At 42.9% G+C, this 12601-nt stretch overlaps 2 protein-coding genes across 3 annotated transcripts in view; both read left to right on the top strand.

Moving 5' to 3' along the window:
- The first annotated feature begins 4340 nt into the window (after nucleotides 1–4340).
- Nucleotides 4341–8971, top strand: star (steroidogenic acute regulatory protein). Its single transcript, XM_027168237.2, has 7 exons — nucleotides 4341–4620; nucleotides 5048–5155; nucleotides 5393–5520; nucleotides 5793–5951; nucleotides 6393–6577; nucleotides 6679–6772; nucleotides 7856–8971. The coding sequence occupies exons 1-7, from the start codon at nucleotides 4557–4559 to the stop codon at nucleotides 7973–7975; spliced, it is 858 nt and encodes a 285-aa protein (XP_027024038.2). The 5' UTR covers nucleotides 4341–4556; the 3' UTR covers nucleotides 7976–8971.
- A 1240-nt stretch (nucleotides 8972–10211) lies between these two features.
- elmod3 (ELMO/CED-12 domain containing 3) overlaps nucleotides 10212–12601 on the top strand; it is a 7146-nt gene continuing 4756 nt past the window's right edge. For both annotated transcript variants that reach the window (XM_027168244.2, XM_027168242.2), the window contains exons 1-4: nucleotides 10212–10291; nucleotides 11681–12064; nucleotides 12304–12375; nucleotides 12466–12528. In XM_027168244.2, coding sequence (XP_027024045.2) covers nucleotides 12035–12064; nucleotides 12304–12375; nucleotides 12466–12528 — 165 coding nt within the window. In that variant the 5' untranslated portion in view covers nucleotides 10212–10291; nucleotides 11681–12034. The remainder of the gene's footprint in view (nucleotides 10292–11680; nucleotides 12065–12303; nucleotides 12376–12465; nucleotides 12529–12601) is intronic.

Below are 12601 nucleotides of genomic sequence, written 5' to 3'. Positions count from 1 at the left end.
ATCACTGCACACTGTTCACTATACAGGCCACATTAACACCATCTTCACTGCACACTGTTCACTATACAGGCCACATTAACACCACCATCACTGCACACTGTTCACTATACAGGCCACATTAACACCATCATCACTACACACTGTTCACTATACAGGCCACATTAACACCATCATCACTGCACACTGTTCACTATACAGGCCACATTAACACCACCATCACTGCACACTGTTCACTATACAGGCCACATTAACACCACCATCACTGCACACTGTTCACTATACAGGCCACATTAACACCATCATCACTACACACTGTACACTATACAGGCCACATTAACACCATCATCACTACACACTGTTCACTATACAGGCCACATTAACACCACCATCACTGCACACTGTTCACTATACAGGCCACATTAACACCACCATCACTACACACTGTTCACTATACAGGCCACATTAACACCATCTTCACTGCACACTGTTCACTATACAGGCCACATTAACACCACCATCACTGCACACTGTTCACTATACAGGCCACATTAACACCACCATCACTGCACACTGTTCACTATACAGGCCACATTAACACCATCATCACTGCACACTGTTCACTATACAGACCACATTAACACAATCATATACAGTGCACACTGTTCACTATACAGACCACATTAACACAATCATATACAGTGCACACTGTTCACTATACAGGCCACATTAACACCATCATCACTCCACTGATGGTGGTCTCAAACTGCGCACACTATTCACTATATAGGCCACATTAACACCATCATAACTACACCAAGGGTGCGTCCCAAACTGTGCACACTGTTCACTATACAGGCCACATTAACACCACCATCACTGCACACTGTTCACTATACAGGCCACATTAACACCATCATCACTACACACTGTTCACTATACAGGCCACATTAACACCATCATCACTACACACTGTTCACTATACAGGCCACATTAACACCATCATCACTGCACACTGTTCACTATACAGGCCACATTAACACCATCATCACTGCACACTGTTCACTATACAGGCCACATTAACACCTTCATCACTGCACACTGTTCACTATACAGGCCTCATTAACACCACCATCACTGCACACTGTTCACTATACAGGCCACATTAACACCATCATCACTGCACACTGTTCACTATACAGGCCACATTAACACCATCATCACTGCACACTGTTCACTATACAGGCCACATTAACACCATCATCACTGCACACTGTTCACTATACAGGCCACATTAACACCATCATCACTGCACACTGTTCACTATACAGGCCACATTAACACCATAATCACTGCACACTGTTCACTATACAGGCCACATTAACATCATCATCACTACACTGAGGGTGTGTCCCGAACTGTGCACACTGTTCACTATACAGGCCACATTAACACCATCACTGCACACTGTTCACTATACAGGCCACATTAACACCATCATCACTGCACACTGTTCACTATACAGGCCACATTAACACCACCATCACTGCACACTGTTCACTATACAGGCCACATTAACACCACCATCACTGCACACTGTTCACTATACAGGCCTCATTAACACCACCATCACTGCACACTGTTCACTATACAGGCCACATTAACACCACCATCACTGCACACTGTTCACTATACAGGCCACATTAACACCATCATCACTGCACACTGTTCACTATACAGGCCACATTAACACCATCATCACTGCACACTGTTCACTATACAGGCCACATTAACACCATCATCACTGCACACTGTTCACTATACAGGCCACATTAACACCACCATCACTGCACACTGTTCACTATACAGGCCACATTAACACCATCATCACTGCACACTGTTCACTATACAGGCCACATTAACACCATCATCACTGCACACTGTTCACTATACAGGCCACATTAACATCATCGTCACTACAGTGAGAGTGTGTCCCAAACTGGGCACACTGTTCACTATACAGGCCCCATTAACACCGTCATCACTGCACTGAGGGTGTGTCCCAAACTGTGCACACTGTTCACTATACAGGCCACATTAACACCATCATCACTGCACACTGTTCACTATACAGGCCACATTAACACCATCTTCACTGCACACTGTTCACTATACAGGCCACATTAACACCACCATCACTGCACACTGTTCACTATACAGGCCACATTAACACCATCATCACTACACACTGTTCACTATACAGGCCACATTAACACCATCATCACTGCACACTGTTCACTATACAGGCCACATTAACACCACCATCACTGCACACTGTTCACTATACAGGCCACATTAACACCATCATCACTACACACTGTACACTATACAGGCCACATTAACACCATCATCACTACACACTGTTCACTATACAGGCCACATTAACACCACCATCACTGCACACTGTTCACTATACAGGCCACATTAACACCACCATCACTACACACTGTTCACTATACAGGCCACATTAACACCATCTTCACTGCACACTGTTCACTATACAGGCCACATTAACACCACCATCACTGCACACTGTTCACTATACAGGCCACATTAACACCATCATCACTACACACTGTACACTATACAGGCCACATTAACACCATCATCACTACACACTGTTCACTATACAGGCCACATTAACACCACCATCACTGCACACTGTTCACTATACAGGCCACATTAACACCACCATCACTACACACTGTTCACTATACAGGCCACATTAACACCATCTTCACTGCACACTGTTCACTATACAGGCCACATTAACACCACCATCACTGCACACTGTTCACTATACAGGCCACATTAACACCACCATCACTGCACACTGTTCACTATACAGGCCACATTAACACCATCATCACTGCACACTGTTCACTATACAGACCACATTAACACAATCATATACAGTGCACACTGTTCACTATACAGACCACATTAACACAATCATATACAGTGCACACTGTTCACTATACAGGCCACATTAACACCATCATCACTCCACTGATGGTGGTCTCAAACTGCGCACACTATTCACTATATAGGCCACATTAACACCATCATAACTACACCAAGGGTGCGTCCCAAACTGTGCACACTGTTCACTATACAGGCCACATTAACACCACCATCACTGCACACTGTTCACTATACAGGCCACATTAACACCATCATCACTACACACTGTTCACTATACAGGCCACATTAACACCATCATCACTGCACACTGTTCACTATACAGACCACATTAACACAATCATATACAGTGCACACTGTTCACTATACAGACCACATTAACACAATCATATACAGTGCACACTGTTCACTATACAGGCCACATTAACACCATCATCACTCCACTGATGGTGGTCTCAAACTGCGCACACTATTCACTATATAGGCCACATTAACACCATCATAACTACACCAAGGGTGCGTCCCAAACTGTGCACACTGTTCACTATACAGGCCACATTAACACCACCATCACTGCACACTGTTCACTATACAGGCCACATTAACACCATCATCACTACACACTGTTCACTATACAGGCCACATTAACACTATCATCACTACACTGTGTCCCAAACTGCACATAGAAATGAGTAATGCTGGGACTAGGATGATATGAAAGTCATTTATTTATTTATAAACTTATACTAAATGCGATAAAAACAAACAAAAAAATATCTTGACATATTTAAGGGAGTGTGCAAATGTTTGTGCACCCCTCAGAAGAGAATTAGGGATTTATAGCAACAAAATATTTATAGTGTTGGGCTTCATATGTTCACAAGAGACCAAACAGTGTGTAAAAGGTAAGTGTGATGGCAAAACGCTCAAAATATTACATTCCAAACTTTTACATGTTAGATTTTGTGGCTAAATTATAAAATGGAGGCTTGCTGTCCAACTTCACAAGTACAATTTTACATTTAAAAAGCCGATATTTTTATTGACTTTTTTTTCACCTTAAACATATATTTAAAGCAGAAATACAACAGAGTTGGTTGCAGAATTATCCTTCTGAATGTTGTTTGTGTTGTGACCGAAACGCCGTAACCGGAGGCATAACAATGACACAATGATGTCATAACACACACATTAGAGGAAAAGCTTGACCCTTTGTCCAAATGATACAGAACGTGTGTGCTGGTGGAGAGCGACTCACTTCCTGCTCCTGTTTACTTTGTTATAAATGAAAATAAAGTCATGCTTGCACTTCCGTGTCCTCTCTCTCCGTGGGCCCTGTTCTGTTATCTGAGACAGCGTGTTTACGGCCTGTAGAGACAAGCTCAACGTGTTCAATGCTCATCCTTGACTCTCAAGGCCGTTTCTGCTCCAGCACGTTTATCTGGGAGCTGACACGCCCGTGGCCTCGTCTCATTCAGCATATATAAAGTGTCTGAGGGACGCTGGGGTTTACTGACACAGAGACATCATTCAGTGATTCAGTGATTCAGTGATCCAGTGATTCAGAAAGCAGCACAATGTTACCTGCAACTTTTAAACTGTGCGCCGGCATTTCATACAGACACACGAGGAACATGACGGGTAAGAACCATGCTTTTATTTCATTTACTTCCAGATGTGTATCAGATCTGTCTGATCAAGCTTCTTGATATATTATGATATTACTAAAGACTCCAGGAATGAATCATTAATTCATCAGTACACAAAACGATCAATTATGTCAGAGTCGATTCAGTAAATTTCAGCACTTTGATTCTGCAGAAGTCGACTCAGATTCAGATTCGATATGTCGGCGATCGGGAGAGCTCTGGGTACCGAGAATGAATCGAGTCAAATCCGTATAGGAGTCGACTCAGTTGATTCTCAGCATTATGCACCTGATAAAAACTGAGTTGACAAAAACTGAACAACACCCAGTGATCAGAAATGAATGTGACTATAATTAAACACACACACACACGGGAACAGCTGATATCCGTGTTATTACATCATCGGTGTGTGTTTGCAGGTTTGAGGAGAAATGCCATGATGGCCATCCACCATGAGCTGAGCAAACTGTCCGGCCCTGGACCAAGCATGTGGGTCAGAAACATCCGCCGCAGGAGCTCGCTGCTCTGTGAGAACACACACACACACACACACACACACACACACACAAAAATAATGTAGAATCTCTGACAGTTCTTTATAAGTTCTTTGTATGCAGAATTAGACCTATATTATTATTGTGCATCATTGGCTGCACTCAGATACTTGTAAATGATGGCTCATTTTTGGTCATTGTGCATCCTTGAAAACTGTGTGCGTGTGTGTGTGTGTGTGTGTGTGTGTGTGTGTGTGTGTGTGTGTGTAGGTAGCAGGATCAAGGAGGAGACTTTGGGTGAATTGGAGCAGGGTTATGTGCAACAGGGTCAAGAGGCGCTACAGAAGTCCATCAGCATCCTCAGTGATCCAGATGGCTGGCAAACTGAGATAGAGACGGTGAGTGTGTGTGTGTGTGTGTGTGTGTGTGTGTGTGTGTGTGTGTGTGTGTGTGTGTGTGTGTGTGTGTGTGTGTGTGTGTGTGTGTGTGTGTGAGCATGCATGTTTTAATCGATTTTGTAGTTTGTTGTGTCTCATGCAATTTCTTATCATCAAACACTAACTCTCAATACCACAGAAAGTAGCAAAGCCAAAACCTTTCACATGAGCCGTGTTTGGGTTTAAGCTTCAGGTCTAATCACGAGGTCTGATTTGTTTTTGCTTTGATACAGTTGACTGGAGATAAAGTGCTCAGTAAGGTTCTCCCGGACATCGGCAAGGTCTTCAGGCTGGAGGTGGTTCTGAACCAGCAGCCTGACGATCTGTATGAGGAGCTGGTGGAGAACATGGAGCGCATGGGGGAGTGGAACCCCAACGTCAAACAAGTCAAGGTGAGAGAGGACTACAGTATGTCGGTGTTCCACGTCCGATCTTCCTTCATTAGACCTAGGAGGCAAACCTAGCTAACAAATAATGAAAACTTAAAGCCTCCATCACAGATATCGGTACATGCCTAAAACTTCAGGCTCTCGTTTGTGAATGAAGAGAATCGTTCTGGGACGAGCGAGTCGACTGATTGCTTTCGAAATGAATCATGAATCAGAGTCGACTCCGATCTTACAAAGAAATTCGTTATTAACAAAATTAAATGTACAAAATTAAGTTATTGAATTATTCTCATTTCACTTACTTCTATTATGCAACACTGATTAAAAAATCTTCAGCTGAGTTTTCCTTTATTTTAACATTTATACACTTTATTTGAACACTTATAAGACTCTATAACCTGAATGTTGTAGAAGGTTTGACTTTGAGATGTCTGTGTTTCTTAGATCCTACAGAAGATCAACCAAGACACCATGGTGACCCATGAGGTTTCTGGAGAGACGCCGGGTAACGTGGTGGGTCCGAGGGATTTTGTTAGCGTGCGCTGTACTAAGCGCAGAGGCTCAACCTGCTTCCTGGCCGGGATGTCGACTCAACATCCCAGCATGCCTGAGCAAAAGGGCTTCGTCCGGTGGGTTACAAAATCTAACACATATGCAGAACTTTTCCTTGATTTGGGTACATGAACAACAACCCAAGTAAATCCTGCTAATTAAGCCGTTTTGTTTTTAGAGCTGAGAACGGGCCGACGTGCATCGTGATGAGGCCGAGCGCAGACGATCCCAACAAGACCAAGTTCACCTGGTTACTGAGTTTAGACCTGAAGGTAAAACTGTTAAGGTTTTATTTAACTTGTCCATAAGTAATTAACGCTATGTTAAAGGTGAGGTCTCTGATTTTTGAAAGCCAATGTTGACATATAAAATCACCAAAACAAACACGCCCCTAACCCAAACGGGTCCCACCCCTGTATCGATAGCTCCGCCCACACATACATACGTAACCCAGGCGACTAACAGAAAGAAACGTGACTTTATCATAGCTGAAGGGAAGAACAATACGATTGTAGATAAACAAACAAGCAAAAATGCCACACAAGCATAATGATGTAAAGGACAAAGGCATATATTAGTTCTGTGTAACAAAGCAAAACCAACGTTACTCACCTATCGAGAAGGAAACAAGCGCCTCGGCGTCTTAAGTAAAGTCGGCCACATATTCACAGGTCGGAGTTTCCCGAGTCGATAACTCCTGAGCTAAACGCTGTTACTACACAAAACGCGGTTGTAGCTGCCTCTCTACATTACTACGATAGAAAAGAGGTGTTATTTGTGTAGTAACAGCGTTTAGCTCAGGAGTTATTGACTCGGGAAACTCCAACCTGTGAATATGTGGCCAACTTCCTGCTCCTTCAGTTCTCTCCAGCGCTGGAAAGCTGATCCTATATTAACACGTCCTACTTCTTGTCCTTATCGTAAGTCTTTCTTCTCTTTCTTTCTTTGTTTTTATCCTCCATGTCAATGTTAAAACCGCTTTCTGCTAATGTCACACACGCGCACTAAACACTCTCTCCGCCCATATCGACAAGCCCCGCCCCTTTCTGCTCATTGGCTACACGTTAGTTTTGTTTTTTGTTTATTTTTCGGCCCGACTCCGTTTTCTGAATCGTTTCTCAAACATCGGAGACCTCACCTTTAAATTAGTGCAGCTATCCAGTAAAAATGTTTTTTAGAGAGTTAGAGATGAGGATGGAGCACGTTAGAGAGATTTTGGACCTTGTGGTTTGACCATTCAGTAACATTCAAACGTCCCACTTCTGAGCTGTGATGGGAAGTCAACAAGGATATCTTACAAACCAAACCCAGAGTTTAATGAGAGTGTATTATCTGTATTTTATTCTGTTTTTCAGGGCTGGATTCCCAAAGCAGTGATAAACCGAGTTCTCTCCCAGACCCAGGTGGATTTTGCTAATCATCTCCGAGACAGAATGGCTAACAACATCAGAATGGAGGCAACGGTGGCCTGCTGACATTATTTTACACACACGGCAAACGTTTATTACTCGTATTAATCTCCATCCACTCATAACATCACAGATTCTGACATCTCAAATCTATCGTAAGTGACGGAGCAGGATTACGTATCGCTCTGAGAACTACACAACATTTATTCTATAACACTCACATACAGCACCAGACTATACACTTAATCCAGACCCCGCTTTCCTTAGCTGCTAAAATAAACAGGAAGTCCAACATTACAAGATTTATTTATTTCTAAAATGTTTAGTAATTCTTACTGTATTTTTTTATAGAACAGCTCAGAACCGAAGGGCTCGAATGTAAACAATTAGACAGGATGAATGCTCTGAAGCTAGCAGGCTAACGTAGCTAACAAGCGGCGGAATTCTGTACCTTCTGATTCTTGAAAAACTTCCTGGGTTCAAAACATGACCTCATTACTCGTCTGTGGATCCTGACAAGATTGCAAAGCTGCATGGAAGTCTGTGGCCTTCTGTTTAGCATTGCACAACTAAATTGTTTAGTTAACAATCATTAACAGCAACTTTATTCTTATTATTAATAAACAACCAGTACAAGGTACATTATAAAAGTCTATAGATACAAACATCACAGAGGTAAAAACTGTCTACATTTTGAAGCTGAATCTCTTCTGGGACTCTTCTGACCCAGCGCTCAGAGACGACTCAGAGTCGATTCACAGTCGATTCTGATTCTGGACTAATGAGTTTGTGATGAAGTGGAGCACAGACAGATCTCATCTCATGCTAAACTGAATCCATAAGCAGTAGTTAGATTAATAACATCAGCCTCGGAGCTTCAGTACGGCTCCACGGGCAGAATATGTTGTAATATGTTGAGTATATTTTTATTCCAAGATGTTACCCGTCTGACGTTAGTCTACCTTCAGGTTCCGAGCTGTCGTTATATTTTTATGGAAAGCTACGTATTTATTTTGCCTGTATGTGACTCTACATGTCTGTTCAATAAAAGAATTGAATGTGTGGGGGAATGTGTGTGTTTCACTTTCTTACCTTTTAAATGGACTCAAATCTAAAATGTTGGAATTTTTCTTGAATAGTTTATAATATATATTATAATTAGGCTTATAATTTGAGCAGGTAACGTCAGTGTATGTCACTCTTATATTTTCTAAGCTATGTTACTTGCTTTGTGAATTACTTTGCTATTATTACAAGTCCACCAATCCTACAGTTCACCAATCCTACAGTTCACCAGTTCTACATTTCACCAATCCTACAGTTCACCAGTTCTACATTTCACCAGTTCTACATTTCACCAGTTCTACATTTCACCAGTCCTACAGTTCACCAATCCTACAGTTCACCAGTTCTACATTTCACCAATCCTACAGTTCACCAGTTCTACATTTCACCAGTCCTACATTTCACCAATCCTACAGATCACCAGTCCTACATTTCACCAGTCCTACATTTCACAAATCCTACAGATCACCAATCCTACAGTTCACCAATCCTACAGTTCACCAGTTCTACATTTCACCAATCCTACAGTTCACCAGTTCTACATTTCACCAGTTCTACATTTCACCAGTTCTACATTTCACCAGTCCTACAGTTCACCAGTTCTACAGATCACCAGTCCTACATTTCACCAATCCTACAGATCACCAGTCCTACATTTCACCAGTTCTACAGTTCACCACTCCTACAGTTCACCAATCCTACAGTTCACCACTCCCACAGTTCACCAGTCCTACAGTTCACCAATCCTACAGTTCACCATTCCCACAGTTCACCAGTCCTACAGTTCACCAATCCTACAGTTCACCAATCCTACATTTCACCAATCCTACAGTTCACCAGTCCTACAGTTCACCAATCCCACAGTTAACCAATCCTACATTTCACCAGTCCCACAGTTAACCAATCCTACATTTCACCACTCCCACAGTTAACCAATCCTACATTTCACCAGTCCCACAGTTCACCAATCCTACATTTCACCAGTCCTACAGTTCACCACTCCCACAGTTCAACAATCCTACATTTCACCAATCCTACAAGTTCGCCAGTCCCACAGTTCACCAATCCTACATTTCTCCAAACCTACAGTTCACCATTCCTAGTTCACCAAACCTACAGTTCACCACTCCCAGTTCACCAAACCTACAGTTCACCAGTACTACAAGTTCACCAGTCCTACAGTTCACCAGTCCTACAGTTCACCAGTACAGGAAGTGTTTGCGGTATAAAAACTACATTTCCCATGAGGCATTGCGCAATCGCGCTCACGTCGGTACGGGGGAAGGGAAGCTGAGATTGGAGGAGAGCGACAAGAAGGTAAAATAATGCGATTTATTTCTCTTTTTTTAGTGTCGCGGGATATAAAAAGTATAATGTTTAGCATTGAATCACACGTGAACGTGATCTGACTCCAAAAACAGTCATATCTGAGCGCGAGGGTAGAAAGTTAGCGTGTTAGCCAGTTAGCCAAATCCACATTTTGGTTGCCAGCCAGTTATTTAATGCGTATTAACGTCATGGAGGTTATAAAGCTCATAAATCACTGAATATTTCATCAGAAATATCTTTAATTCTGCTAAACATGCGGTTCACTTGCATGACAATGTGCATTAGAAAAAAAACCCCAACAAAACAAAAGCAGTATATCATTTATATGGACGCTGAAACTAAAAGCGTGTGTTAAAGTATAATTGTTTTATATTTACACTGAAACCCATGAACATGATTATTATTAGCGTGTTATTGTGTTAAAGCGGTGCATCTCATATATAACCTCCGTGCACGCGCAGATATTGTGGTGTGTATCCAGGTAACGGGATTTTGTTGGTATTTAATGAGTTAACGAGAAGTTTAATCCTATCGATGACGTCATCTCCAACCAATTGCTCATCAGTGAGAGCCAAAAGAGTCAGTGTGAGGAAATAAAATTGTGTCTGCAGTGCATCTGGTGCGAAAAGTGAGATGAGGAGCACAGAGGTAAGGTGTGTGTGTGTGTGTGTGTGTGTGTGAGAGAGAGAGAGAGGGTGTGTGTGTGTTCTGTTGGGAGAGAGATGACGTCACCCCTCCAGAGTGCAGCTTTGGGGTTATAATGAGGAATATCCATGATATATGAGTCTTACTGTAGACTAAGTGTAGGCTGTAAGATGATCCTCTGATCCACAGTAATGTCTTTTTTTAAATAAATGTATAATAACCAGGAGAGGCGTGTTCAATATTTGCATTTTTAATCTTTAATTTTGATTGGCTTGATGTTTTCATGTAATAAAACCATCGTGTGTTTTTTTCCCCTTCTGCTGTATATTGGGAAAGGAGCTGATTGATAGCTGATTGTTGTCGCAGACTGATGTTGGTTATTTGTGGGCGGGGATTCGGATGTGGTTAGAATGGCATAGATGGCAAGAACTGCAATCCTGACTGTTTACTGTAGCACTGGGGGCAGGGCTTAAGGTCCAGATTGACTGGGACCTGCGGCCGTGATTGGTTACAGTAGACTTGGGAGCCAATTACTGAGTAGCACTGGGGGCAATGATTTTTGATTGGTTGCTTTGGGATGGGGGAGGGGCCTATGGACCTGATTAACTGTGCACTGTATTCTGATTGGTTACAGTGAATTTAGGCAGCAGGGTTGTGTTCTTGATTGATCAGGATCTGTGTTCTGATTGGATACAGTGGTGTTGGCACTAAAGTGGCACTTTGTTCCCTTAGTGTGTTTTTCGACCGCCCAAAGTCCAAACCCTGATGGCACGTCGAAGACCCATCTCGCTCATGACCAGTCGCCTGGGCCCACCTGACTCCGTACTCCTGCTCATCCAAGTCAAGGTGTAGTGAGGAACACCGGTGGGATCAGAGAATTTGTGTAATTTGTGTGACTAACCCTCGTCTCTGAGATCTGCTCCTGGACCTGCGCCGGTCTTCTGCTGCTTTCACACGTAACGGCAGCGTCTCAGCGATGAGCTCTAAGTAAAAACTACAATTCTGACACATCTCTCACTCGGAGGCAGCATGAGTGAGGACTCGGGATGCAGGATGACGAGAGGACAGTAGCTCAGGACTCGCACCATGGAAGGAGACGTCGCAGTCCACACGGAGGTCTGTACGGTAAATCTGTCATACGTCTGACGTTAGCTTCCTGCTTCAAAATAAACTTTACTTTAACATCAGTAACGTTTCGTCCGCTGGACTTTACAGTTCTGTTGAACTTTCCAGATGCCGTGTCTTTAGTTCCAGGTGGAAATCTGTGCATTTTATTAACCAGCTCATGTGTAAAACCTCCATCAGGCTTTTTATCCATCTAGTGAGATTGTGATTGTTATAAACGTGTGTTTCAGAGCTCGAATGGTTTCGCACAGGAATGGAAGCAGACTGAAGATCTGACCGATGGACAGTCCACACACACACTGGTGACTCTCTCTAACACACTCCACAGAAATTATTTGTGTGTGTGTGTGCGTGGCTTATTTTCCGAGCTTTACTGTGGTGATCTTCCACAGATGTGTAACGGCATCAAGGAGAACGGCGGCATCAACGGCAGCTCGTATCTCAGATCCGTCCCGGTGAGTGTGGGAGCGGGGGAGAAGGTTCAGGTCAGACTCTGTGTGTGTGTGTTTTCTTAGTGTGTGTGTGTGT

Source organism: Tachysurus fulvidraco, chromosome 14 (assembly GCF_022655615.1).
Source record: "Tachysurus fulvidraco isolate hzauxx_2018 chromosome 14, HZAU_PFXX_2.0, whole genome shotgun sequence".
NCBI classification, from domain to species: domain Eukaryota; kingdom Metazoa; phylum Chordata; class Actinopteri; order Siluriformes; family Bagridae; genus Tachysurus; species Tachysurus fulvidraco.
The sequence above is the reverse complement of the archived record's forward strand: the minus strand, read 5'-3'. Positions and strand labels throughout refer to the sequence as shown.

Coding starts and splice junctions, on each gene's coding strand:
- star (XM_027168237.2), top strand. CDS start 4,557: ATGTTACCTGCAACTTTTAAACTGTGCGCCGGCATTTCATACAGACAC. Junction 6,578..6,678: donor GAGCAAAAGGGCTTCGTCCG/GTGGGTTACAAA, acceptor TTTTGTTTTTAG/AGCTGAGAACGGGCCGACGT. Junction 6,773..7,855: donor TACTGAGTTTAGACCTGAAG/GTAAAACTGTTA, acceptor TCTGTTTTTCAG/GGCTGGATTCCCAAAGCAGT.